The 27,729-nt window shown below is 41.0% G+C and overlaps 2 protein-coding genes across 4 annotated transcripts in view; one reads left to right on the top strand and one right to left on the bottom strand.

Moving 5' to 3' along the window:
* Positions 1-10,776, top strand: part of IGFBP7 (insulin like growth factor binding protein 7) — a 70,188-nt gene extending 59,412 nt beyond the window's left edge. The window contains exons 2-5 of the mRNA XM_045881088.2: positions 1,566-1,675; positions 8,303-8,419; positions 9,317-9,444; positions 10,519-10,776. Of these exons, the coding sequence (XP_045737044.1) occupies positions 1,566-1,675; positions 8,303-8,419; positions 9,317-9,427 (338 nt within the window). The 3' untranslated portion in view covers positions 9,428-9,444; positions 10,519-10,776. The remainder of the gene's footprint in view (positions 1-1,565; positions 1,676-8,302; positions 8,420-9,316; positions 9,445-10,518) is intronic.
* POLR2B (RNA polymerase II subunit B) overlaps positions 10,695-27,729 on the bottom strand; it is a 47,693-nt gene continuing 30,658 nt past the window's right edge. For all 3 annotated transcript variants that reach the window (XM_064584547.1, XM_045881085.3, XM_045881086.3), the window contains 10 exons: positions 27,308-27,476; positions 18,983-19,079; positions 17,873-17,967; positions 15,991-16,241; positions 15,719-15,808; positions 15,373-15,480; positions 14,471-14,584; positions 13,928-14,088; positions 11,422-11,617; positions 10,695-10,936 (listed from right to left, as the gene is read on the bottom strand). In XM_064584547.1, coding sequence (XP_064440617.1) covers positions 10,847-10,936; positions 11,422-11,617; positions 13,928-14,088; positions 14,471-14,584; positions 15,373-15,480; positions 15,719-15,808; positions 15,991-16,241; positions 17,873-17,967; positions 18,983-19,079; positions 27,308-27,476 — 1,371 coding nt within the window. In that variant the 3' untranslated portion in view covers positions 10,695-10,846. The remainder of the gene's footprint in view (positions 10,937-11,421; positions 11,618-13,927; positions 14,089-14,470; positions 14,585-15,372; positions 15,481-15,718; positions 15,809-15,990; positions 16,242-17,872; positions 17,968-18,982; positions 19,080-27,307; positions 27,477-27,729) is intronic.

The following is a 27,729-nucleotide window of genomic DNA, read 5'->3' as shown; positions in this document are numbered from 1 at the left end:
GCAGGGGCCCCCCCAGCAGTAAGCAAGCACACCGCTCTGTCTGTTGGTTTCAAAAGTGCTCCATTTCAGAGCTGGACCCGCAGGTGGGGTTACTTGCATGAGCTCCAGGTAACGTGTAAAGGATCGAAGTCCTGAGAGTTTCCCGTGACATCGTATTTAGGCATTGGTTGGCTGATTAGAGCTGGTCAGCACTTCTTCCACAAAAGGCCCCATTGTAAATGTTTTAGGCCATACGGCCCTGGCCACAGTGGCCAGACTTGAGGCATGACTGTGTTCCAATAAAAATTTATGGACACTGAAATGTGACTTTCTTATAATGTTCGTGTCATAAAATATCCATTCTCCCCCTGCCCCTCGCCCCCAACCATTTAAAAACACAAAGACCTCTGAAGTGCCAGGCCAAAACAAATGGCAGGCCCAGTTTGGCACATGAGCCATAGTTTTGGCCAGCCTTTTAGTAGCAAAAAAATGTTGGTCCTGTGTAAGGACCTTCCTACCAGACGGGATAGGTAGGACAAAAAAGTCCTAGAGAGGTGTTCCAGAATTGGGGGGACGGGCAGGTATGGCCCTGGGCTCTCGCTGGGTGGTCTCCTACCCGCTGAGGCTAGAGAGGCAGTACCTAGACACGTTCCCCCACTTGCCAGTGGCCCCTGCCAGGGACCTAGACACTTAGAGCCTGGGAAAGAGCTGTGTCCTTGGACACCCTTGTCACACACAATAGACCTGTCACTGCTGCTGTTTAACCCACTGCCTCCCCAAACTGAGAAGAAAGCTCTTTCCCCCTTCCTCCGGGAGCCCCAGGCCACTTCTGTTCAAAGGTATCTCCTTGCAGTCTCCCAGGGCACACGGCACTCTGCGTTTCTGTCTGAGATGAAAGTCGTCATTCCTCCCTGATCACCTTGACTTGTCGATCTCAGATCCTAAGGCTTCTTAAAATAGGGACTGCCATCTTTTCTAAGTGCTCAGCACATTTTCAAATATCTTCTTAGATTTTTTTCTTTCATTACCTAAGGAGCAGTTGGTTATTACCCTCCCCACCAAAAAAATAGCAATTCTGGTAAACGAGCGCCTGTGTGGCTCAGTCGGTTAAGTGTCCCACTCTTGATCTCAGCTCACGTCTTGATCTCGGTCAGGAGTTCGAGCCCTGCATTGGGCTCCACACGGGGTGTGAAGCCTACTTAAAAAAAAGGGTGGGGGGAGGAATTCTGGTAGCAAAAAGGAAAAACAAACATTTTGGAACTAAATTTCATTATATTAATTGGAACATCCCCAATAATGCAGAACAACTGGTAAATTTAAACATGATTTAAGGGAGCAGAAAATTTCGTAAACAATACATTTTTCTTCTACTGATTTTTGTTTGTTTAGATGTGTGCATTTCCAAAGCAGAGCTTAAAAATCATGCTGGTGGCAGGGGGATGCCAGGCTGGTCTTTGCAGTTTGCTTTATATAAGGCACAGGAGGGACGGCCTCATAAACAGAATCAAGTATTTACTTCCTAGTATGCTGACTAATGTTACAGACTGTTTAAAAAGATGCGTTTGGCTTTGCGTTCTCTCTTGAAGGTCCTTCCATTGTGACACCCCCCAAGGACATCCGGAATGTCACTGGCGCCCAGGTGTACTTGAGCTGTGAGGTCATCGGAATCCCAACCCCTGTCCTCATCTGGAACAAGGTCAGTGGCATGGATTTCAGGAAGATCCCCTAGACTGATGAGTTCCTCTCTCGCCATCCAGCGATGGCAATAATCTAAAACCTTTAGCCTCTTCTATTCCCTGCTGTTCCTCAAAGGTGAAGCCCTGTGGTGATCTTCCAGACACCTCCCCTGGATCTACTGAACAATTTTACTGACCTCCAGAACGGTCTCCGCTCTGCTTTCGTGGTCAGTGCCTGAGCATGGAGCCTTAGGAACTAGAAAACTGTAATGCTGAACACCCAAACCCACCCTGCGAGTGTGTGTGCTTGTGAGTGTGAGCATGTGTGTGCGGGAGTGTGTGTGTTCCTGTCGGAGACAGTAGAGCATAGTGGTAAGAATGTGGGTTCCCTAACCACCTCGCTAGAGTTCTAAGCCCAGGGCTTCTTACCCTGAGCACTGTTAGCACTTCGAACCAGGTAATGCTTTGTTGTGGGGCTGCCCTGTGCACTGTAAGAGGTTTAGCGGCGTTCCTGGCCTCAAGCGGCTCTATGCCGTGGGCCACCCCCAGTGGTGGCCAGTCCAAAAGGAGGCAAGACACTGCCAAATGTCTCCTGGGGGACAGGTCCGCCTAGAATGAGAACGGATGCTCTAAACCTCAGTTTCCTCCCCTGTATGATGAAGGTGGCATATAATTTCTGTAAAGATTGCATAGAGCGATGCAGGTGAAGTCCCTTGGCTTGTGCTCAGATACATAGTTAATGCTCCCTTGGTGTTAGCTGCTGGTCCTGGAAATGTTTCCCTTCATGTGCCATTATCTTGTGGAACTGTCTTCACATTTGAAGGATGACCTAGTCCCAGCATGTCTGTCTATGGAAGGGAATAGAAAACATTCATTTGCCAGATCCAATGATACCTCACAGTCATTTTCCATGCTTTCCCTTTTTGCACATTTCGACTCGGTCAAGCCTCACAACAACGCTATGGAGTAAATTTCATCAAACTTGCGCTAACAAAAAGGAAATAGAGTTAAGTGAAAAGGCGTCACCAGATACCCCTTTTTAGCTGGTTCGCCCTCCAGCAAGCTCTCAGATGCTCTCTCTCGATTATTTTGTTTGCTGGTATCTGACCAGAGGATCAACTTCTGGAATTCCAGAGGGATCTTGGCTCCCATGGTCAGAATCTTTATGTTGTTGCAAGTTATAGAAGCTCCCTTCAGGTACTTTGAGCAAGAGAAAGGGAGGGTGAGGAGTGGTGATTCCAGCCTCTAGGGCACCTGGATCCAGGCACACAGTGTGGTCAGGACTCTGTTCTTGACTCTTGGCTCAATGTGTTGGTCTCATTTTTTTTTCCTTCTACCTCCGAAAGCTGCCGCCACACCTTAGGCAGCGCGTCCTTGGCAGCTCCAGGCTCACATTATTATCGCCCCTTGAAGACGCCAGAGCAGAGAGAGGGCTTCCCTTCTCCCTGCTGCACTGTCAGTCCCCTAGAAGGACTCGCACCCAGGTTGGGTCACCTGCCAGCCTCTGGGTCCCCCGTGTGGCTCGAGGGTGCATCATCCGCATGGGGCCCTCTGGTGGGAGTGAAATCAGGGTGATTCCAAAAAATGCCTGGGAGTAGAGGTGGGCAGAGACACCACCAGCCAACTGACCTTTACAGCTATAATTTCTGTTAGGACAGTGAAGGGGCGCCTGGATGGCTCAGTCAGTTAAGCGACTGCCTTTGGCTCAGGTCATGATCCCAGGGTCCTGGAATCGAGTCCTGCATTGGGCTCCCTGCTCTGCGGGAAGCCCGCTTCTCCCTCTCCCACTCCCCCTGCTTGTGTTCCCTCTCTTGCTGTGTCTCTCTCTCTGTCAAATAAATAAATAAAATCTTTTTTAAAAATTAAAAAAAAAATTAAAACAGTAAATGATAATGGTAATATTAGGAGAAACTCTTCAAAAATGTGTAAAAAGAGAGAGTTCAGAATCTCCCACCTTCTTCCACTCCCTGGAATAACCAGCGTTAACTGCCCCGGGTTTTATCTTTCTATGCCCTTACTTGTGCCCATACACCAACACATATGCCCAGTATGTGTGGTGAGGTAGGAATAGACTGAGCATATTACTGTGAAATTTGCTGTTCTCGATAAATACTTCATGGGCATCCCTCCAGGTCTGCTGCTTAATAACTACATGAGATTCCAAGTACGGGGGTACCATAATTATTAAACCGTTCCTGTATTGTTTCTGTTGTTTTCAGTTTTTGACCACCTTAAATAATATACAAGTATATATGTATATCCTATATGCAAGTGCTTTTATTTTTTCCCCCCGTAAAGGATAGTTTCCCCCAAAAGATACATGACTAGGTAGGTCAAAATATTTGTATTATGCTAGTTTTAATAGATGTTCTCAGATTACTTTCTAAATAGACTGTAGCAGTTCACACTCTCCCTGGTAGTGTATGGGAACCATTATCCTGCATCCTCACCAGCACTGAATATTGCCCAACTTTTTAATTTTTGTTAATGATGGATAAAAATATCCTTTCATTATTGCTTTAATTTCCTTGACTATGTTGAGGATTTTTTTTTTTTTTTAAGATTTTATTTATTTGACAGAGAGAGAGAGACAGTGAGAGAGGGAACACAAGCAGGGGGAGTGGGAGAGGGAGAAGCAGGCTTCCCGCCGAGCAGGGAGCCCGATGCGGGGCTCGATCCCAGGACCCTGGGATCATGACCTGAGCCGAAGGCAGCTGCTTAACCGACTGAGCCACCCAGGCGCCCCAAGGATATTTTTTTTTCACATTGTAATATTTAAATTTCTTTGTGGTTTGGCAATCTTTTAATTTTAATTTTTTTTAAAGATTTTATTTATTTGAGGGCGCCTGGGTGGCTCAGTTGGTTAAGCGACTGCCTTCGGCTCAGGTCATGATCCTGGAGTCCCGGGATCGAGTCCCGCATCGGGCTCCCTGCTCGGCGGGGAGTCTGCTTCTCCCTCTCCCACTCCCCGTTTGTGTTCCCTCTCTCGCTGTGTCTTTCTCTGTCAAATAAATAAATAAAATCTTTAAAAAAAAAAAAAAGATTTTATTTATTTGAGAGACAGACTGAGTGCAAGGGGGGTGGGGTGCAGAGGGAGAGGGAGAAGCAGACTCTCCATTGAGCAGGGAGCCCAAGCTGGGCTCGATCCCACGACGCTGAGATCATGATCTGAGCCGTAGGCGGACATACGGTGTATATTAGTTTCAGGTGTGCAATATAGTGATTCATCAGTTCCAGTCATCACCTGGTGCTCATCACAAATACATTCCTTAATCCCTATCACCTGTTTTACCCATTTCCCCCACCACCACCACCTCCCCTCTGGTAACCATCAGTTCTTTGTACTTAAGGGTCTGTAGGGGTACCTGCGTGGCTCAGTTGGTTAAGCATCCGACTCTTGATTGCACCTCGGGTCTTGATCTCAGGATTGTCATTTCAAGCACTGCGTTGGGCTCCATGCTGGGCATGGAACCTACTGTAAAAAAATAGTCTGTTTCAATTTGTCTTTTTTTTTCCCTTTGTTCCTTTGGTTTCTTAAATTCCACATACAAGTGAAATTATATGGTATTTGTCTTTCTCTGACTTATTTCGCTTAGCACAATACCCTCTAGCTCCATCCACGTCATTACAAATGGCAAGATTTCATTCTTTTTATGACTGAATAATATTCCATTGTGTGTGTATGTGTATACACCACATCTTTATCCATTTATCAATGGACACTTGGGCTGCTTCTATAATTTGGCTATTGTAAATAATGCTGCTATAAAGATAGGGGTGCGTGCATCCCCTTGAATTAGTGTTTCTGTATTTGGGGGGTAAATATCCAGCAGTGCACTTACTGGATCATAGGGTAGTTGTTCTTTTAACTTTTTGAGGACCCTCCATACAGTTTTCCACAGTGGCTGCACCAGTCTGCATTTCTACCAGCAGCGCATGAGGGTTCCATTTTCTCCACATCCTCGCCAACACTTGTTTCTTGTGGGTTTGACTTGAGGCCTTCTGACATGTCAGGTGGCATCTCATTGTAGTTTTGATTTGTATTTCCCTGATGATGAGTGATGTTGAGCATCTTTCATGTGTCTGTTGGCCATCCATGTCTTTTTTACAGAAATACCGTTCATGTCTTCTGCTCATTTTTAATTGGATTACTTGTTTTTTGGCTGTGGAGTTCTTTATATATTTTGAAGAGAATATTTTCATATTTGTGTTATATGAATTGCCTGTTCAAGTATCTTTTACCCATTTTTCTGTTAGGTTGTTTCTAATTATTAGTGTCTGTGGCTTTTTGTACATGAGAGATATTGACCCTTTCTTGCGTATTACAAATATTTTTTTCCTAGACATTTTGTCTTTAATGGGTTACAGTGGCTGGGGATCTCAAAGTTTCGTCATAAACCTCTTCTGAAACTTCACCAAAAAGGCACAGCAAATATGTTCTATACTGCATAAATGTCCTTTAATGGTTTCCTGAAATTCAGTGAACCCCTTGAAATGTATTCACCTGTAAGAATCACACTATTTCATCCTGCTTCGGTAACCACTAGCACTTTTCATTATTAATTGTTTATCTGCAATAGCAGGATTTAGGAAGATGTTGTTGCAGCTAAAATACAAGCAGAGAGAGCTGAAATGACTTCCTGGATCTCCCTCTGATTCTCCCCCTAGTTGAACTCTCATGGCAAGCAGTGACTACTAGGCGTTTTTTTCTGCCTAGATTTCTAAGGTTCAAACTCTGAAGCACTTCCAGCCCATTGCACATCTGTCAAATTGTCTCAGAAGCCACTTTTCTCAGCCTGCATCCTTTTTTTTTTTTCCAAACTATAAAACATATTGATCAACAAACTCCCCTCACATAAGGGAGCAACAGAATGTGCCATATAAAAGTTTACCATGTAATAATTCTTGACATTTCTACATGTTTTCTATGTGGTGTGTAGCTTTTTACAATATATTAAAATATGAGCTCTGTTATATATAAATATTCACTTCCCAATCAAATGCTTGACAAGAACAGTTTCTCTGTATGAAGTGGATCAGGTTAACTGGCACAGAACGCTCCTTACCAGGAGTGACATAATCTGAGGACCAACAGTTCAGTTGCTGAGATTCAGTACCTCATGCAGTAGTGTTTTTCTGCTCTGGTCCCACACAAAGCTCTTAGAGAATTCTGAAACTCACTTAAGACCAGAGATATGTTACTTTGGCCATTGAATCAATACTTACACCACTGTTAAAACCATTTTCAAATATTTCAGAATCATGCACTAGCATGAACTGTTTTTGCCAGCTACTGGGGAAACAGAAGGAAAAAAGATGCCTACTAAGTTTATGTTTTGTCTTGCTAGCACTTCTGTGCGAAAAACACTAAGATACCTGGTTTTCTCTAATAGTTGCAATAGAGGGAAATCCCAGGGGGAAAAAGCAAGCAAGCAAAATCCAGGCATTCGAAATCAATAATGCTAGGGGTTTTTTTTTTATAGAGTAGGAGTTGGCCTAGATCCCTCGTGGTTTTCAGAGCCCCAGCCCTGGTGTCACACTGCAGAAAAAATAAAGAGTTGGTTTGAAGTTGAGACAAGCAGCTTAACGGCCTGTGGTGGGAGTGGGATCATGCAGGAAGAAGTAACACGCATGGGGAGTGTCCACACTGTCAGCTGGGCTTCTGGGACTCAGAATTTACTTAATAATGAAAGAAAATGAGAACTACCTGTGAGATTGCAAATCCTTTTTTCTAATTACAAGTAATATCGGTAAACATCAACCTAGCTCTTAAAGGTGGCCTGGGATGGAATAAACAAGCACTGCTTCGTGTATCCCTTTGATCTTTTTTAAACCCATCCTTGTCACAAGCTTTAAAATACTTGTACTCTGTGACTCAGCAATTCCACTTCTAGAAATTTATGCTAAGTGTGTATGTACAGAAGTTTTACAAGTAAATTTTATTTTTCCATAGATTTTTTGTGTATTTTCCAGAGTTTATATTATGAACAGTTCATGAGGGGGGAAATTAGGACAGTGTTCACTATTACCCTCAAACCAAGGAAACAATGTCTTAACAACCCATCCCTATTCTCGTCATGACGCACAGGGGTGGGCAGCAGGCAGCTTTTGTCATAGGAGAACGGTGACAGCGTGTATTTGATAGGCGTTTTTGCTCACTGGTCCTTAGTAAATCGTTAGAATGAATCCTTAGCCCTCAGAACAAAAGGAATGTTTTGGACTCAACCTACTGTTTTCCATTACAGAGGTGGTTGTAGGACTTGGTCCCAAGAATCAAACCTAGCACTTGGTGACACAGTTTGTCAAACACGGCGTGGCAAGCAAGAAAAAGCACAGCAAAGACAGGCAGAATTTACAAGGGCATGAGTGAATGATGGTAGTCAGTGGCAGCAAAGTATGATGGTGTGTATTCCCCAAGCATGCAGAGAAATACATTAGTTTAAAATATATAAACTTTAGAGGGAAACTGATAGGAAGAAATAAAAGAAGATCTTTAATTATTCAGGAAAGAGTAATATGGAAATTGCTGGGTTTAATCCAGTTAGAAAGTCTAATGTATGCCCTGTACAGCTCTAAGAATGTGTCTACTTCCAAGTTGATAATTCAGTGCAGAAAACTCAAAAGACTATTTCCTTTTGTTTTTGTAGGTAAAAAGGGGTAACTATGGAGTTCAAAGGACAGAACTCTTGCCTGGTGACCGGGACAACCTGGCTATTCAGACCCGGGGTGGCCCAGAAAAGCATGAAGTCACTGGCTGGGTGCTGGTGAGTACCGAGGGTTGGCAAGGATTTCATTCCTAGGATTAGACTCAGCAAACCTGGCAAAGGTGCCAGACGTCCTGCCAAGCTGAAAGTACGTGCCCTGGCAGCCACACCTCTTTGGAACAGGCCTACCAGGAAACTGCTACTCCTCTTTCGGAGGGAACTTAAAAAAGAGCTGAGATTGGTTGAATGTTTTGGAAAAAACCAACAAATAAGAACTAATTTTTTTCTTTTAAGAATTCAAAGCAGGGGGCCCCTCGCTGGCTTAGCAGGTTAAGCTTCTGCCTTCGGCTCAGGTCATGATCCCGGAGTCCTGGGATCAAGCCCCACATCGAGGGAACCTCCTTCTCCCGCTCCCTCTGCCTGCAGCTCCCCCAAATAAATAAATAAAATCTTAAAAAAATAAATACAAAGCAGGGGCGCCTGGCTGGCACAGTCGGTAGAGCATGTGACTCTTGATCTCAGAGTCATGAACTCAAGCCCCATGTTGGGCCTAGAGCTTACTTTAAAACACACAAAAAAAATTCAAAGCAAAATCCTTACAGGGTACAAAATGGCCTGAGCATTAATTATTTTAATTAAGTTATTTTTACTTGACCTTTGATACTTCGAAATTGTACTTATACCCTATCAAGGTCTTCCTCAAACTGGTATGTGCACCTGTTCACAGTTCTTAAACTATGTAGTGTGATCAAAAGCTGTCCGTGCTGTGCCTTAGAGTGTGAATCCTCCCGGCAGAACACCGGGGGCAAGCTGTCCGTCTTGCAGCACAGAACCTGCACTCTTTCTGGCAATGTCTTTGCTATAAATCCCCGATTCATCCTAAGAAATAATGACCTAACTGAAGCCACAGGGAAGAGAGGACTGCCATAGAGGAGCTAAAGATGCTTTTTTTCACAGGTATCTCCTCTCAGTAAGGAAGATGCTGGAGAATATGAGTGCCATGCATCCAATTCTCAAGGACAGGCTTCAGCATCGGCAAAAATTACAGTGTTTGATCCCTCACAATGAAATACCAGTGGAAAAAGGTAGGTAATAAATCTCACAACTATTTAAGGACTAGTGCTTTTGTTTAAGAACAGAACAGAACCAAGGATGAGAGTATCCGACATCATGGCTCTTATGAAATTGTTATTCACAAAGGCATGCCATCAAAATGGAGAGCACAGGGCTCTAAAAGAACATTTGGATGGTTAATGGAATGCTTCTGTTAGGAAGATGATGCTTTCACCTTATCTCACATCTCAGTCTTGAACGGAATGGCTTCTATTTCCCCTCTCTATCCACATGGCAGTCTTCCTTGGTGTTGCAACTATTACATTAAATTTCCATTTTAAAGTAAATGATTGTAAAAAATAAATAAATAAATGAATGATTTGATTGTGAGCAATTCTGGTCCTTCACTTTGAGCTTTTATAAGAACAAGCCAGAAGGGAGAGTATACTGGCAAGGACCCAACTCTCTTCTTCACCATCAAAAAAGCTTCCTCTCAAGCACCTCTCCTAGCAGCGTCAGGGAAATGCTATTTTACATTTATATACTTCTCTTAGACCGATGTCTGAACTGGCTTCTCGTAAACCAAAAATTGAACAAAATTTACTATCCACATCTGCTGGCCCATCCCCCTGTGCAGATCGCTCACCTGCGGTATGGAAGGAGGAAGTATCAAGTAAACACAGGCTTGGTCAGACTCTCCTCGGCCAGGCTGTGTAAAGCCAGGTGATGAACAGCAGGAGCTCAGCGTCAAGTCATGTTTGCGTCTCAGCTCTGCCCCTAATTATCCTCCACTTGGAATGCTGAGTGAAAGCTTCATGGCCGAGGAAGTTCCTAAGCCTCTCTCCATCTCAACTTGCTTGTCTGTGAAACAAGCTCTTCCACTTCTGTTAACAAGGTCCATGGCTTATGCATAGCCCAGTACAACAAAATCCCATAGCTCACATTCCAAAGAGCATTCCACCCTCTCATTTGTACAGTTACTCACATACCCTTTATCCCCACATTTTAACATCTTCGTTTATTTGGAAATACTAAAAAGTACCTAAAGATCAGAAAGTCAACCACATCCATATCTGTAACTAATTTTCATCTTTTTCTTTAACTAGGTGAAGGTGCTGACCTATAAACCTGCAAAATATACCCGTCTGCATCACTGAAAGTCCTGGATAACTACAGCCCTGTTCTTGGCTAATAACCAGTTTCTTTTCCTCCAACCCACTAACGCTTAGTTATATTCACTGGTTTCACATAGAGGAAATCCAAAATAAAGATAACACATCAAGACTATCTACAAAAATTTATTGTCTATTTACAGAAGAAAAGCATGCATGTAATTAAAATCAATAAAATGCTTTCACAATGCAGTACTTTTTTTTAAAAAAAATCTTGAAGAAACAAATATTTACAAGTTATCTTGAGACTCTCTTAAAAGAGCTAAACACTCATCATTCGAGGTGCAATACTCATAGACATAAGTTCCTGAAACAGCAGTTTGCACGCGTAAGGCATTCGCACCAAAGAAATCTGGGGGGAGGAGAAAAAGGTAATTAGCAAAACTGTATTTGAAGTGACCCCACTTCCCTACCCCAGAAAGATATAAGGTTTTGGTATTGTAGATGATAAATAAGGGCTGGTAACACTCATCCTGCTACCTGGGCTTGTGGTTCTTTCTCCTGAGAGGCTTTGGTATTTCAGCCTTCCTGCCAGACATAATTTATATTCACCCTTCTCAAAAGATTTAAACTCCTTAATTTAAAATGTTTAAATTCCCTTGTACACATCCTTATTATTTCCAAAAGATGACCAGCTTAGAGAAATTATCCCACCAAAACTGGTTTTTAGAAAAAGCAAATTATCTTTTTCCTCATTTTAAACTAGGAATCTTTATACAGGTGTTATTCAAAATTGTGAAAATGCCAGTCTGTTCCACCACAATGAACCTGCCTGGATGATGAGACCAACATGGTTATATCCTAAACAAGTATCAACTGCCAATAAGGTCTACACACCTGGGTTTTATTGCGGCAGCCCCGGCATTCATACGTATGGGTCCTCGTGTTAGCAATCGCCATTATTCCACAAAGATTGCAAACATGAACCTGATATGGATCTGATGCCTCAAACAATCTTTCCCTTAAAAACTGGGCTGCTCCATGGGCAATCTGACAATCTCGTTCCATTTCTCCAAACCGCAGGCCACCATCACTGTTAAGGAACAAAGAACAGATTATTTTTATAAAGCAGCTTCTCCATGAATGAGTCTCCCAGGCAATCAAGCCTGAAATAAATGTACAGTGGCAAAAGTAATGGAAAGAACAGGTGAATGATAACAGGTTTCGCCAGTATGGAAGTGAAATGAAATGCATTGTTCAAATGGCCAAAAAGTGGATGGTGATGGCTTCCTTAACAGTCTCAATATACAAAATACATAAAACCAATGATTTTCTAATACCAAAAAACTTATCGGTCAACTCTGGAGGATGACAGACAACATTATTTTGAAAACTGGTAAAGAGAAAGAATCAAGCATTTATCCTGCCTATATGAACTATGTCACGAGATAAGCAGTTGAGGAAACAAAAGTTTCTCTCTCCAGCAGTATTCCAGCTATTAAGTGAAGAAATGATAAAATTAGAATCTCAACAATTTGCAGTCCCTATTTAATTAAGGGCTTCAAGTAATGATCATACATAACTGCTAAAATTGTAAGACACAACCAGATACTGGAAATATACAACACTGCCTATAAGTATTACTCCAAAAGAATGCAATCCTTCCATTTCATCAAAGCTCAAGACCTAATTAGCTGTTTATAAGACAAATAGAAATGTACAGCCCACGAATGCAATCAGCAAAATCCAGAGTCTGAGAAACCCTCCAGGGCAAACAATCCAGTTTCTTCAACAAATCAACTGCAAGGAAAAAAGGTTGGAGGGCAACCTATAGATTTAAAAACAAAACAAAACCCTTCACCTGCAAAGCACAGACGTATTTGTATCCTGATCGAAATCAACAAACCTATTTAAAAATTATCCAATCAGGAAAATTTGAACATCAGATACTTAATAATATCAAGGTTACAGGTGACCCCTGAACAACGCATAAGGGGCGCTGATAAATACAAATGATTCACTGATATGGTTTCAGATCCTACATCACAGCTAACCTTTAAGAAACTACAACTTTTGGCATAGCATCAAAAAATAATATCCACAGTCACCTAAAAAGGTTATTAAAATATTCCTCCCTTTTCCAACCACATATCTATGTGAGATAGGATTTTCCTCATATACTTAAATATAAAAAATACTGCAATGGAATGAATGCAGAAGCAGATACAAGAATCCTGCTGTCTTCTAGTAAGCCTGCTCATTAAAAAGATTTGCAGGGGCGCCTGGGGGGCTCAGTTGGTTAAGAGACTGCCTTCAGCTCAGTCATGATCTCGGGGTCCTGGGAATGAGTCCCACATCGGGCTCCCTGCTCAGCAGAGAGTCTACCTTTTAAGGGCATTAAGGAGGGCATGTGATATGATGAGTGTTATATGCAACTGATGAGTTACTGAACTCTACATCTGAAATTAATGATGTACTATATGTTGGATAATTGAATTAACATTAAAAAAAATTTAAAGATTTGCAGGCGCCTGGGTGGCTCAGTTGGTTAAGCAACTGCCTTCGGCTCAAGTCATGATCCTGGAGTCCCCGGATCGAGTCCCACATCGGGCTCCCTGCTCAGCAGGGAGTCTCTGCTTCTCCCTCTGACCCTCCTCCCTCTCATGCTCTCTGTCTCTCATTCTCTCTCTCGCAAATAAATAAAAAACTAAAAAAAAAAAATTTAAAGATTTGCAAAAAGGTAAACCAATGTCACTCATCACTAAATTTATTTGGTAAATATATTTTCCATTAAAAGTTATTTATGTCAATGTGCAACGGGCTTATTTTTTTAAGATTTATTTGAGAGAGAGAGCATGCACATGCACACAAGCAGGGGGAGGGATAGAAGGAGAGAGAATCCTCAAGCAGACTCTCCACTGAGCACAGAGCCCAAGGCAGGGCTCGATCCCAGGACCCTGAGATCATGACCCGAGCTGAAAAGAGTCAGATGCTCAACCAACCAAGCCACCGGGTGCCCCCTTATTAGTGTTATTTTTTAATAAATTAATATTTTAAGTCTTAGTTTTAACTTCTAACATGATTAACATCAATAGATACAACTCAAACAAAAGCTCTGAGGGGTCCTGGAACCAAGAAATTTGAGAACCACTCTTTCGTAAATACATGCCAAAATATGTTTATAGAAGAAACTGATGCCTAGGCTTTGCTCAAAAATAATCAGGAGTTGGTAGGAGTGGGGAGGTAAATGTAATAAGGTTGGCCATTCATAATTATTGATGTGGAGTGACAGGCACATGGGGGGTTTCATTATACCATTATCTCTATTTTTGTATGTGTTTGACATTTTTCATTTAAAAAAGGCTAGTTAATAATAACAATGATGGTGATGCAGCTCTCTTACCGAGATCTACCTTCCATGGGCTGTCTATTAAGGATCTGAATAGGTCCCCTGGCACGAGAATGAATCTTATCATCCACCATATGCTTCAAACGCTGGTAATATGTGGGGCCAATAAAAATCTGTGATGTGATTTTTCGACCAGTGAACCCATTGTACAGGACCTGAAACAGATTTTGACGTACAGACTTAAAAATATTAAATATATGTGCACAGACTATATGATTTCATTTATATGAAAACTGAAAGACAAAATTAATATAAAATCAAGAGACTGTTTACCTTGGGGTTGGGGTGGGGATAGTAAATGGAAGGAGACATGAGGGGGCATCTAGGCCTAAAAGCGTTCTGGTAATTTTCAAGATCTGGGTGCCAGTCACACAGGTGTGTTCACTTTGTGTGAAATAAATTCATCAAGCTGTACAATTATGATTTGTGCACATATTTAAAGCATGCATCATACTTTAAGAGAATTTATTTTTTTAAAAAATGAAACTACACACATATAAAAAATAGACACAGCTACTAATGTAAGAGCAAACATACCTCATTTCCTCTAAGATGGTAGCCATAATCAGATAATAGATTAGAAATCTTCTGCACATTAACAGCATCATTAAATGGAGTGGCATCACCAATTTCACCCTTGTTAGCGGATACCTTTTTTTAAAAAAAGTAGTCTTTAAAAACTGAATCCTTCTGTCATCTCTTATAAGTCTTTATCAATAAAAATATTCAATTTTAAAAAGCCTTTCTATATAGGGAAGATTTTGAACATAAAAATCTATGTTATGGAAAGCCGTAATATTTTAAGTTTCATTTTAACATCTTAAATGAAATACTATTTATAACAAACTAATCTACTGAAAAAATTAAGACAACTCAATTATAAGCTTTCAAAAAGGAAGCTATCCATAAGACCAGATAAAAAAAGAATGAGACTCCCAACTAGTTCCTATGGCTCAAAGAAAATGACATTTTAATGCCGTAAAACCAAGTCTCCCATGTGTTAGGATATAGCCATTCTACCTGAACAAGATACTTAAAAATAGATAACCTCCACTGAAAGATGCATGAATATAGCTAATAATATAGCTATACAATTATTAAGTTCACACTGAACTAACCACCAATGAATTAACTCCTCATCTACGGATTCTTTTCCCCATCTACTGGTTCTTTTTGAACCAGTCAAAAGGATAACCATATATGTATGCAGAGATTGGATGTAGTAAATTTTACAAAAATTCTGACTTAACCAAAACTTCACAAGTTTTTGCTGGGGGAAAAAAACCCACTACAATCATAACCAACTTAAAAGCAGGAAAGTAAGTATCATACTAGCTTTTTCCAACAAAGAACCCAGACTCAAATATGAGAGAAATCACCTATCATCATTTTGGAAGAAACATCAGTTTAGAACATATATTTTTAAGATATTTTCTTACCTTCCCTTGAAGACATTCAATCAAGTGACCAATAGTCATGCGAGAGGGAATGGCATGGGGATTTATGATGATATCAGGGGTGATACCCTCACAGGTGAAAGGCATATCCTAGAAAGAAATTTTTAAAAGGAGACAACTCCCTTAACTACAAAGCTGGAACTGATCCCCCCTCCTCCGAAGTTTTCTATGTCCGCAATTCTGTTCAACATGCTCTGCTCATATTCTTATTCAACACTAAAAAGTCAAGCCTCTATCACCTTTGCACTTTTAAGTTAAAGCAAATTTTGATTCAATAAAATGTTAAACAGAACTTTGGGTTGGGGTAAGGGAGATACAAGATACCTACCTCTTGTCTGTACTGAATACCACAAGTACCCTTTTGACCATGTCGACTAGCAAATTTGTCTCCAATTTGTGGAATTCTAACAGAGCGGACCTGAATTCATATAAAAATAGATTAATTAACTTAAGCCAAACTGGTTTACTTTTTTTTTTTTTTGGTAGGCAGCAAAGCAAGTTTATTGAGTGATAGTACGAAGCTCCCAAAGAGGGAGGGGACCTGAGAAGGTTGCCCTGGTTTACTTTTTATAAACAGCAATTTGAAAAAGCTACACTCACCCTTATTTTACAAAATTTATATCCTTCCTGGTTGAGAGTTACCATAACCTGATCCACAATGCCCGTCTCACTAGTTCTCAGAAATGTGCTACAGTCTCTCTTGGTATAGCGTCTATTAGTGCCCTCCAATTCATCTTCATTTTCAGGCAAGGTGACTGTTTTGCCTATAATAACATCATCTCCTGATACGCGGACTCCAGGAGCTATCAAACCATCATCGTCCAGCTTGTCATAAATGGCATGCCTCATACCTATGAGGAAAAAGACATGGAATTTTCTGAAATGGTACTACTATATAAAGTACTTAAAATGTCACATAATCCGGGGCACCTGGGTGGCTCAGTTGGTTAAGCATCTGCCTTCAGCTCAGGTCATGATCTCAGGGTCCTGGGACTGAGCCCTGCGTCGGGCTCCCAGCTCAGTGGGGAGTGTGCTTCTCCCTCTGGCCCTCCCCGCCACTTGTGCACGTGCATGCTCTTTCTCAAATAAATAAAATCTTAGAAAAGTCACATAAACCCTCCAAAAGATTAAAACCAAATATATAAATCAGTTCCAAGTCAGAGAGAAGTTCATAGGAATCTTTAACACCATGAACCATTTGTAGTAATAATACAATGCTCTTATTCCAAATACTACAAACTATTATGAAATTCTAAAAAACCACTGGACTGAGCACTGGAAAATCAGACTATCTATATGCTGGGTGATTTTGGATAAGGGTGTTGCCATCTTCTGATCTCTTTTTTACATGAAAAAGAATATGCCTGGGGCGCCTGGGTGGCTCAGTTGTTAAGCGTCTGCCTTCAGCTCAGGTCATGATCCCAGGGTCCTGGGATGGAGCCCTGCATCGGGCTCCCTGCTCCGAGGGAAGCCTGCTTCCCCCTCCCACTCCCCTGCTTGTGTTCCCTCTCTCACTGTATCTCTGTCAAATAAATAAATAAATAAAATCTTTAAAAAAAAAGAATATGCCCTCGGAGGGCCTAGGTGGCACAGTTAAGTATCTGACTCTTGGTTTCAGCTCAGTTCTGATCTCAGGGTCATGAGATCAAGCCGTGAGTCCTGCTCTGTGGCGAGTCAGCTTGGTTTTCTCTCTCCCTTTTCTTCTGCCCCTCCCCCCTGTGCTCATGCTCTCTCTTACTGAAATAAATAAATCTTTAAAAAAGAAAAGAAAAAGAATATGCCCTCTACGCATATCCTCACACAGAAATTTTGAATTTCATCTTATGTAATCTTAACTCCACTGGACATCAATTCACTACTACACAGAACCACCCACAGGAAACGGAGTAATAGAAAGATGACTTAAAAAACAAACATATTTTACTTCACACAATACCATTAGAAGTCAAAACTAGCAGATACACATATTTCCCTGGGATATCCCATCCATCCCACTGCATATACCGTTTTTAAGTGTCTGTGAAAATTCTAACTAGATAATAAGTTTGAGTTTTCTAGAAGAAACAAAAAGTGCTAGGTATCACCTCGTTTATCTGTTAAATGTATACAAATATTGTGGCTAGACAAATATTATGGTCACACTCCAGTGTGGAGGTGGGGGGGAAGTTCCCATGCAAACACATAAACGGAGGGAGAGTTCAGAGTACAAGTAAGAAGGGCTGTAGTGTATCCCATGAAATTACATGACCTCTCTGATCTCCTAAATACCCTCTTCAATGCAGGATCTACCAGGATGGAAGGACCGTAACAAGCCAACTCCTATGTGCAAAGACTTTTGGCAAACACACCTTTTCTTATATATAGGCTCTAAGAATAACATGAAATCATACTCCCATGTGACAGGGGGCAGGGGAAGGTATTAATTAGGACAACCATGAATGCTGACTTTAAATTCCATAATTTAAATGTCAGTATCACTTACCCTGGCATGTTTCACGAGTTGGCTTCTCAAAAACTTCTTCTTGATCAAATCCTTTTTTAGATTCCTGTTCTTTATATGATCGATAGAAGACAGACCTAAAAACACATGGTTATAAAGGTAACTTCTATTTTCCTCTTTATAAAAGAGCTTAGAACATACCGATAATTTGCACTTAATTGATACTTGGGAGACAATTTAAACCATTAATCTAGGACAAGAGTTTACTATATTGAAAGTTAAGTCTTAAATGCTGTTACATGGGCCACACATGTAGCATTTGACCTGTAATCTTAACAGCTGGATTATATGTGAGAACAGGAAGGACCTGAGGTCATTAACTGCAACCTCCTACCTAAAATAAGGATCCCTTCCATAATAACCCTCAGAGATGGTCACTCAGGATCTGCTCCAATATTTCTAGTGAGAAATTTATGATATTAAGCTATCATGCCCACCCTCTGGTCCTAGTGCTATCCTCTGACACTATACAGAAAAAAATCCATCTTCTAAATTTCCAGTTTTTAACCAATCTTCATACGCTATGTATTTGAGATTGTCAATAAAATAATTGAAGGACAATTTTAAAAAGATTGGAAAAAACCAATAGTTATTTATGGGTCCTAAGATTAATAGGTTTATTTTTATTTCTTTAGACATTTCTGTATTATATGAATGCAAACACATATTTGCTTACCAAAAAAGTGGGGGGTAAGGACCTCAAAATATTAGCATCTGAAAATCCTGAGACACAAGAAATAGTGTCTTCAGTCATTCATGACATCAACCAGGCCTCCTGTTTTCTGGAATAAGGCACTGATTTCACCACACTAAACTCTATACAGATATCTATAGAACAGTATGTGCTTGCCAGATATCCACAAAGCTTCATGAATGGAGGCAAAAGAGTAAATATCTTAACAGAAAATTTTCTCTGTTGTCGGATCAAAATTTCCTCCAGCCTGACCTTCAAAACCACCAAGAAGTTTGGATACATACAAGCCAAACCTATTTTTCAAGAACTTTTTTCTTTTTTTTTTTAAGAACTTTTTTTATTGAAGTATTAATGTTTGCACCGTATCTGTGTTTTGACAACTACTGTAAACAGCTGACCTGAAAAAGCCTCTGTCTACAGCTGAACGATTCATGATAACAGAGTCTTCTTGGTTATATCCCGTGTACGATGCAATGGCCACAATGGAATTGATACCTGTAAGTGCACATAAGAGCATACATTATAAGCCTCATCTGGGAAACAAAGAAAAGATTGTTCCTTTCTTTTATTTATTTCTGAAAAGTTAAAAATTCCTTAAGTTTTTTATTCCTGGTACCACTACCACAATTTACAGGGCAATATACCTGATATAATGAAAAGAAAAAGAAAAAGGCAAAGCTACAAGAGATAAAAGACCTCAGGAATGTACATCTAGGGGCACCTGGCTGGCTCAGTCAGTAGAGCAAGCGAATTGATTTCAGGGTCATGAGTTCGAGTCCCACATTGGGTGTAGAGATTACTTAAAATCTTTAAAAAAAAAAAAAAAAAAAAACAGGGCGCCTGGGTGGCTCAGTTGGTTGGGCGACTGCCTTCGGCTCAGGTCATGGTCCCGGAGTCCTGGGATCAAGTCCCACATCGGGCTCCCGGCTCAGCAGGGAGCCTGCTTCTCCCTCTGACCCTCTCCCCTCTCGTGCTGTTTCTCTCTCTCTCTCAAATAAATAAATAAATAAAATCTTTAAAAAAAACAAACAAAACAAAAGAGGAATGTACATCTAATTGACACTAGATTGCATTAAGCAACAGCTGCACTGCACGTCTTGCAAACTGTGGCTATGATGGTCCTGAACAAGAAAGGTTTCCTATTTAAGCTGCAGCAACTTTTCTGACAGTGGATCATCATTCCTTCTGTGGCAGATTTTTACAATTCCTTTAATGCACTTGGGACAACTATCTCAAAGCAACCTGCAGCTTTCCTGACAACTCGCTCGCTCTCCTGCTAAGAACTGTAGCCCTTTTCTTCTGAGTTCTTTTAGAAACTTCTGCTACCATATCCACCACTTCCACCACCAGATCCATAACCACTACCATAGGGGCTACCCAAGCTTCTTCCACCAAAACTGCCCCCCTTCACGGGTCCATATTTGACTGCTGTTGTCCGCTGTAAATTCCAAAATCACTGTAGTTCCCACCACCACCATAGTTACCTCCTCCAAAATATCCCCCTTCACTATAACCACCATTTCTTCCACCAACGCCACCATAACCACCTCCTTTGGTGTCCATATCCTGGGCCCACTGCCACCACAGCCTCCTCTACTGCTATAACCAGGACCACCACTACCATCGCCACCATCCTCTATAACTACCTCTGCTGCCACCACCATAGCCTCCTTTTCCACCGAAGTTTCCTCCATCACCCGTGAAGTAGCCACATCCACCTCTATGACCTCTTTGTGATCCAGCAGACTGCATTTCTTGTTTAGAAAGAGCCTTTTTCACTTCACAATTATGCATGTTAATAGTGTGGTATTTCCGAACTACAATTTTGTCATCAACTGTATCACGATCATCAAGTTACAAAACCAGGGGTGCCTGGGTGGTTCAGTCGTTAAGCGTCTGCCTTCTGCTCAGGTCATGATCCCAGAGTCCTGGAATCGAGCCCCGCATCGGGCTCCCTGCTCAGAGGGAAGCCTGCTTCTCCCTCTCCCCCTCCCCCTGCTTGTGTTCCCTCTCTGGCTATGTCTCTCTCTGTCAAATAAATAAGTAAAATTTTTAAAAAAGAAAAAAGTTTCCTGAGATTAAGAATTCCTCATATCAGTGAGGTCATATGATACATGTCTTTCTCTGAATGACTTATTTCGCTCAGCATAACACCCTCCAGTTCCAACCACATCGTTGCAAATGGCAAGGTCTCATTCCTTTTGATGGTTGCATAATATTCCATTGTATATATATATACCACATCTTCTTTATCCATTCATCTGTCGATGGACAGTGGTGGGGGGTGGGAGGGATGGGGTGTCTGGGTGATACACACTGAGGAGTGTATGTGCTATGGTGAGCACTGTGAATTGTGCAGGACTGTTGAATCACAGATCTGTACCTCTGAAACAAATAATATATGTTAAAAAAAAAAGAAGAAGAAGAAGATAGCAGGAGGGGGGAAATCGGAGGGGGAGACGAACCATGAGAGACTATGGACTCTGAGAAACAAACTGAGGGTTCTAGAGGGGAGGGGGGTGATAGGATGGTTAGCCTGGTGATGGGTATTAAAGAGGGCACGTTCTGCATGGAGCACTGGGTGTTATACACAAACAATGAATCATGGAACACTACATCAAAAACTAATGATGTAATGTATGGTGATTAACATAACAATAAAATTAAAAATAAACAAACAAACATGGAGAAAAAAATAAAAAAACAAAAAGTTACAAAAGCAAATCCTCTCCTTTTTCATCTCTTCCTGTCTTCCATAACTTCTATGGTTTCAATCTTGCCATACTTTTTTTTTTTTTTTTTTAATATTTAAGTAGTATCTACACCCAACAGGGGACTCAAACTCACAACCCCGGGATCAAGAGTTGCACGCTCCTCCAACTGAGCCACCCAGGTGCCCCCAGAGTTTTGTTTTTAACTTGAATTCATTTCTAACACTTTAAAAAGTAAATCTACACAAAAGCTTAGAATTCAAACTTTTCTTACAAAATCAGATCTGGCATCACTGGGCCCACTTATACACATCACAACCATAGCTGAAGCTGAACAGAGCTAACCCCAATGGAAAGGCAAACCTCTCTTTAACTCACCAATCCTGCCTAACCATGTAGGAGTTTGTGGCTGCAAGCCCTTTTAAAAAATAACACTAAATACTTTGTGCTAAATATAACCTTGACTGCTCTCTACAAAAGAAGAATCATACTAACAAGAGGGCATTTGTTCTTCTGAGCACCTTGCTGGGTTTGTATATTTAAATTTGAAGCTAAAATGCTCTGCTTGGGGAGGAAAAGGAGTGTGAAATTCTCCAAGGAAAGGGCAATGTCAGGGAAGTGGACACTGGATAAAACCCTAGTAGCAGGCAAGGCCTTCAGAGAATCAGAAAAGTCAAATACATAGTCACTCCTCAGGTGTGCAATGAAAGCTCCTCCTGAAATCTAAATGATTTCCTCTATGAAATCTTTAGTAGCATCCACATTGGTCACCATGCTTTTGTGTGGATTCTTTGGGAGAACTAGAAGAATTTTAAGTTTCACAAATGATCAAGCAGCATAATGCAAGGAAAATACATAAAGATGCAGGTTCCTGGGCGCCTGGGTGGCTCAGTTGGTTAAGCGACTGCCTTCGGCTCAGGTCATGATCCTGGAGTCCCGGGATCGAGTCCCGCATCGGGCTCCCTGCTCAGCAGGGGTCTGCTTCTCCCTCTGACCCTCTTCCCTCTCGTGCTCTCTGTCTCTCATTCTCTCTCTCTCAAATAAATAAATTAAATTAAATTAAAAAAAAAAAAAGATGCAGGTTCCTAAAGGCAGGGGAGGCTCTGAAAAGTGAGGAATTTGCAGAAATCTCAGGGTCTTGGGAGATGTGATATGATCCTACTACTAAGGAAGCCAGCAGTAGGGCATATATCACATCTGTGATACATTAAACAGGCAAGACATCCCCAGCACGTCCTCACATTTTGGTGGAGCACCACCTATGCCCCACACCTTTTTCCAGGTGATGCAGCCTATAGGTGCTCAACTGTCTTGGCCTTGTGAGGCTTTCCTGTCTCTTCTGTGACAATTCCTGGATCACCCACATATGTTACATCAACTAGAGCCCAGGAGGCAGCCCCTTCCTTCCCAGAACCTTTATCCAAGGTATCTGGGCAAGACTAAGAGATCAGCTAAATTTAGCTAAAAATGGTTAACTTCTTAATTATGCTTCTTATAGTTTTTTCTTAAAAGCCCCAAATCAAGATGCAATGTAACAGAAAAGGCACAAGAGAGAGAGATGGGAGGAAAAGGTCTACATTTGGTCAAAAAGGAAAAACACAGGCCAGAGTCTAATTTCTGGAATTCTATTTCTTAAGTTGTGTAACTTTGGGCAAATAACTTAACCTTTCGAATCCTGTCTCCACAGTTGTAAAACAGAGATGATACCACCACCGCTATTTCTAATCAGTTAACATTTACTCCTCCCTTATTAACTACCAGGCACTAAGCCATGAGTTTTAAGCGGATTTAACCATTTAATCATCACAAAAGCTTTATGAGGTAGGTACTACTATTATTTTCATTTTGCAATTGAAAAAATACCAAAATGCTTTTATGATCCTTAGAAATAACATGTGTAAAGCACCTGGATGGTGTTTCACACAAACTCAATGCTCAATAAATATTAGTAACTTCGATAAAAATATCTGTGAGCTAAGGGGCTCTTGGGTGGCTCAGTCGGTTGAGCAGCTGACTCTTGATTTCAGCTCAAGTCAAGATGTCAGGGTCCTGGGATCGAGCCCCAAGTCTGGCTCTGCACTCAGCAAGGAGTCTGCTTCAGGATTCTCTCTCCCTCTGCCCCCCTTCACTCACTCTCTAAAATAAATAAATCTTAAAAAAAAAAAATAATCTGTGAGCTAAAGGACTATAAAAATGTGAAATCTAGGATTACAACCCACCTGTTAAGACAGGTTCACACCCTTCCTGCCACTTTGTTCTCACCCACTTCAAACCTCAGCTCAGCACCGAGGAAGCTCTAAATCTCTAGACATACTTTAAGTCAAGATGAGATTCTGTCACAAGGATTTTTGCTCCCAGATGATGTCAACCAAGGTAACAGTACACTACAGAAACAGGAATGATACTCATCAAAAAGACATTCCTTGGGCGCCTGGGTGGCTCAGTTGGTTAAGCGACTGCCTTCGGCTCAGGTCATGATCCTGGAGTCCCTGGATCGAGTCCCGCATTGGGCTCCCTGCTCAGCAGGGAGTCTGCTTCTCCCTCTGACGTCCCCCCTCTCATGTGCTCTCTCTCATTCTCTCTCTCTCAAATAAATAAATAAAATCTTTAAAAAAAAAAAAAAAAAGACATTCCTTAAAATAACTTGATTAGCCCCAACCCCTCGGTCAGGGCTCAGAATTTGGCCAATGTAGCTGGCATATAAGACAAGGCCAGGGCCAATAATTCAGCCAGGAGGTCAGGAGATTGGTTACATCAACAGAGTGAGCAAATAAGTAAAGAAACTGAGGCCAGTGGGAACCAGATTTCTCCTTATCAGAAAACGGAGTTCTAAAATAAACACTCCGGTGTTGGACTGAGATAGGAGATACTAGTGTGAATTCATGTTTCTTTGAAATGTAGTCATAAAAATAGACAAAGTGGCGGGGGGGGGGCAGTATGTGCATACATGGTTTTCCTAGGTTATCAGCTGAGAAGCCCTAGAAATGATGATATTCTAATAGCAAGAAGCACACTTAGCACCCACACTTTGGTTTCCAAATACTATCCTCACTGAAAGGAGAAATGGCTGAGTCCAGGTTTAAGGAAAGCACAAAATACAAGTATGTAAAGAAGGATGAAGGACCTATCAGGAGTCATCTTGAAGCTGTTCCCACTGGAAAATCTGGGAAAATTTTAGCATCAAAATGGAAGGAATGATGGAATTAGAAAAATCATTTGGCAACAATCATCATGCTAAACTAGTGGCTCACAAGGAACAGAATATTTATATCGTCTCAAAGTATCTCTTCACAAAAGACTTATTTACTGTGACTTATTTACTATGACTTACAAAATACTTATAATTAACAAAAAATGGAAAAATCTGACAGACACCATCTTAATCACATGATAAAAGTTAAAAGTCACTATTAATGGGACATATAGACAGCATGTGCCTCCTGATATGATGCAATGATAAAACAGCACACTTCTTTGCTAGTCCTGCCAAAAATTCATAACCTGAATACAATCATGGGGAAACAGTCAAAGGCAAACTGAGAGACAATGTACAAAGTATAACTTGCCTAAATGCTTCAAAAACATCAAAGTCATAAGAGACAAGGAAAAATTAAAGAACTGTTCCACCCTGAGGAGACTAAAGAGACATGCAACTAAATGCAATGCACAATCCTAGATTAGATCCTAGACCCATAAAGGACATTATCAGGACAACTGGCAAAATTTGAACTAAGGATTGCCCACTAGATGGATATCAATGTTAACCTCCTGATTCTGACTGTGGTACTGTGGAGAATGTCCTTGTTTTTAGGAAACATTCACTGAAGAATTAAAAAGTGATGTGGCTTCACGTCTACAACTTACTCTCCAATGGTTCAGGAAGAGAAAGGGAAAGAATAAGGCAAATGTGGTAAAATGTGAAATAGGAAATCTGGATGAAGAGTATACAGAAGTTCTTTGTACTAATCTCACAACTTTTCTATCAGTTTGAAATTATCTCAAAATACAGTTTTTAGAATAGATAATGTGATTAAGGCATGAAGCCGTAACAGAACTGAAAAGCATGTGTAGTCCCTACCAGCCATGACTGCATGCACTTTTTCCAGTATCAGAAGAACATTTTATTTCAAATCTAATCCTTTACCTGTATTTCTTTTTTTCCTCTAGCCATAAAGAAACTATTAGCTAAATGTTGAAGAAAACACAACAGTGCGAACATCCTCCAAAGATAGGAGCACATTGTAGGCAACCTAACAGACCGTGTTTTCCTAGACAAGAGTAACCCCTTGTGGAGGACTATGAAAATAAATCATTCTAACCTATGAGAATTTGCCATCAAAATGTTAAGATCCCCAGTACAGTTAATAATTTAAGGCTACTATTTACAAAGCAAATTCTACTAAATAAATAACATTATGCAGAGTTAAAGCCAAAATCCTACTACTAATAAGGTAAGAAAACAGCTATGCCAAAGAACTATGCTGCCTCCTTTAACATTCAACGCTTCCCTACCCTTTAGATTTCTCTGCACCATTTTACCTGTTGTCCAGTCTCCTTAAGAATCTCCTCCTGCAAATTCCTGATTCTCCTAATCAGTTGTATCTCAAATCTCTTCTCATTTCTTTTCCTGGTGCCTAAAGTTCTGTTTCTGGGTTTATATTCTCACTTTGAATTTCCCTCAACAATTTCATGGTATTCCAAACTTATCACTAACTTATCAATAACTTCGCAGCTCTAGATTTGACCTTCTTCCAAACCACATTTACAACTATTAGAAAATCTTTTCTGGGGGCACCTGGGTGGCTCAGTCAGTTAAGCATCTGCCTTCAGCTCAGGTCATGATCCCAGGGTCCTGGGATCAAGCCCTGCATGGGGCTCCCTGCTCAGCAGGGAGTCTGCTTCTCCCTCTCCCTCTGCTCCTCTCCCTGCTCATTCTCTCAGATAAAAAAAAATCTTAAAAAAAAAAAAGAAAGAAAATCTTTTCTGGGGCGCCTGGGTGACTCAGTTGGTTAAGTGTCTGCCTTCAGCTCAGGTCATGATTTCAGGTCCTGGAATCCAGCCCCGCCCCTGCTCAGTGGGGAGTGTGCTTCTTCTTCTCCCTCTGCTTCTGCCCCTCCCTCCCGCTAATGTGCACACACTCTGGCTCTCTCACAAATAAATAAATAAATAATCTTAAAAAAAAAATTTCTTAGGGCAGCAATTCAAAATCAACATGCTGAAAACTGAATTTATTATCTTACCTCTAAAACCTCTTCCTTCTAATGTGCTCCCAATCTTATTAAGAGTATCACTCTCTTCTTGATCACGGAAGCCATGAACGCCAACAATATTTCCAATTCCTATCTTCCCTCCCTTCATCACTCCACATCCAATTAATCAAGTCCCATCAAGGGTATTCCAACAGGCATTCATCCTCTACTCTTCATTTCTTAAGGACCTTACCAATTCTTATTTAGACCACAGCAAAAACCTCTAAATTATCCCCTTCCAATACCATACATGACTGTAATCTGCATCAACTGCCAGAATGATATTCCTAAAATAAATTTCTATTTGTATTACTTCCTTGCTCCAAAAGGCTGGATGAGTCTTCATTCTCAAAATTCAACCTGCTCTCTCCACACTATGAGAGACTAGTGCACTTACACTCCAGTCATACTAAAGTGCCATGACTACTGCTATTTCCCTATCGCATACATTCTTGCATCTAAGCCCTTCCTCAACCCATCTCTCAAATTCAAACGCCCTTTCATCAACTTTATGCTAGTCTACAACGCCACCTCCCCTGTGAAACTGGCTCTAGATTTCCAGTAGGAATCAATCATTTCCTGTACTTCATCGTAACACTTTCCACGTATCTATCTCTTTATTGTGTTGTTTCCCACAATATAAATTCTGAGAGAATAGATGCTGTGTCATATGTATTTTATTAACCCTCCCAAGCACCCAGAAAAGTGCCTTAAGCACTTTTAAGACAGGATCTTAAAAACTGAAGAGCAAAACTGAACATACCTGCTGGCAGCTCTCTAAATCGTAGATATTCCATAGACCGTGTAGTCACAAGTGGTTTTTGAGGATAATACAGAACATGGGCCAATGTATCCATACGAACATGGAAGTTGGTGATATAAACTCCCATAGCCTGCTTACCCATAGCAGACTGATATGTGTTTCTAGGGGACTAAAGTAGAAATGAAAAGCAGAATCAATGAAAATTTAATTACTTCTAAAGGAACAAACTTCAGGGTACTATGTAAATCGGGAATATGGTTGGAAAAGGTTATGCTTTTTTTCTGAAAGGTAAGTGATAACCATTTGGAATAATCAACTCTGGCTCCTAACAGTGAAACAAAAAGTAAGTATATTTAATGCAGATTTCATAGGAGTTCATAGTCCTTTCATCAGCACGCTTTTCTTTAGGAAAAACTACAGAT

This window comes from Mirounga angustirostris, unplaced genomic scaffold (assembly GCF_029215605.1).
Source record: "Mirounga angustirostris isolate CCGP_5_RB_7025 unplaced genomic scaffold, mMirAng1.0.hap1 SCAF_2, whole genome shotgun sequence".
NCBI lineage: Eukaryota > Metazoa > Chordata > Mammalia > Carnivora > Phocidae > Mirounga > Mirounga angustirostris.
This window is presented reverse-complemented; position numbering and strand designations above follow the sequence as displayed.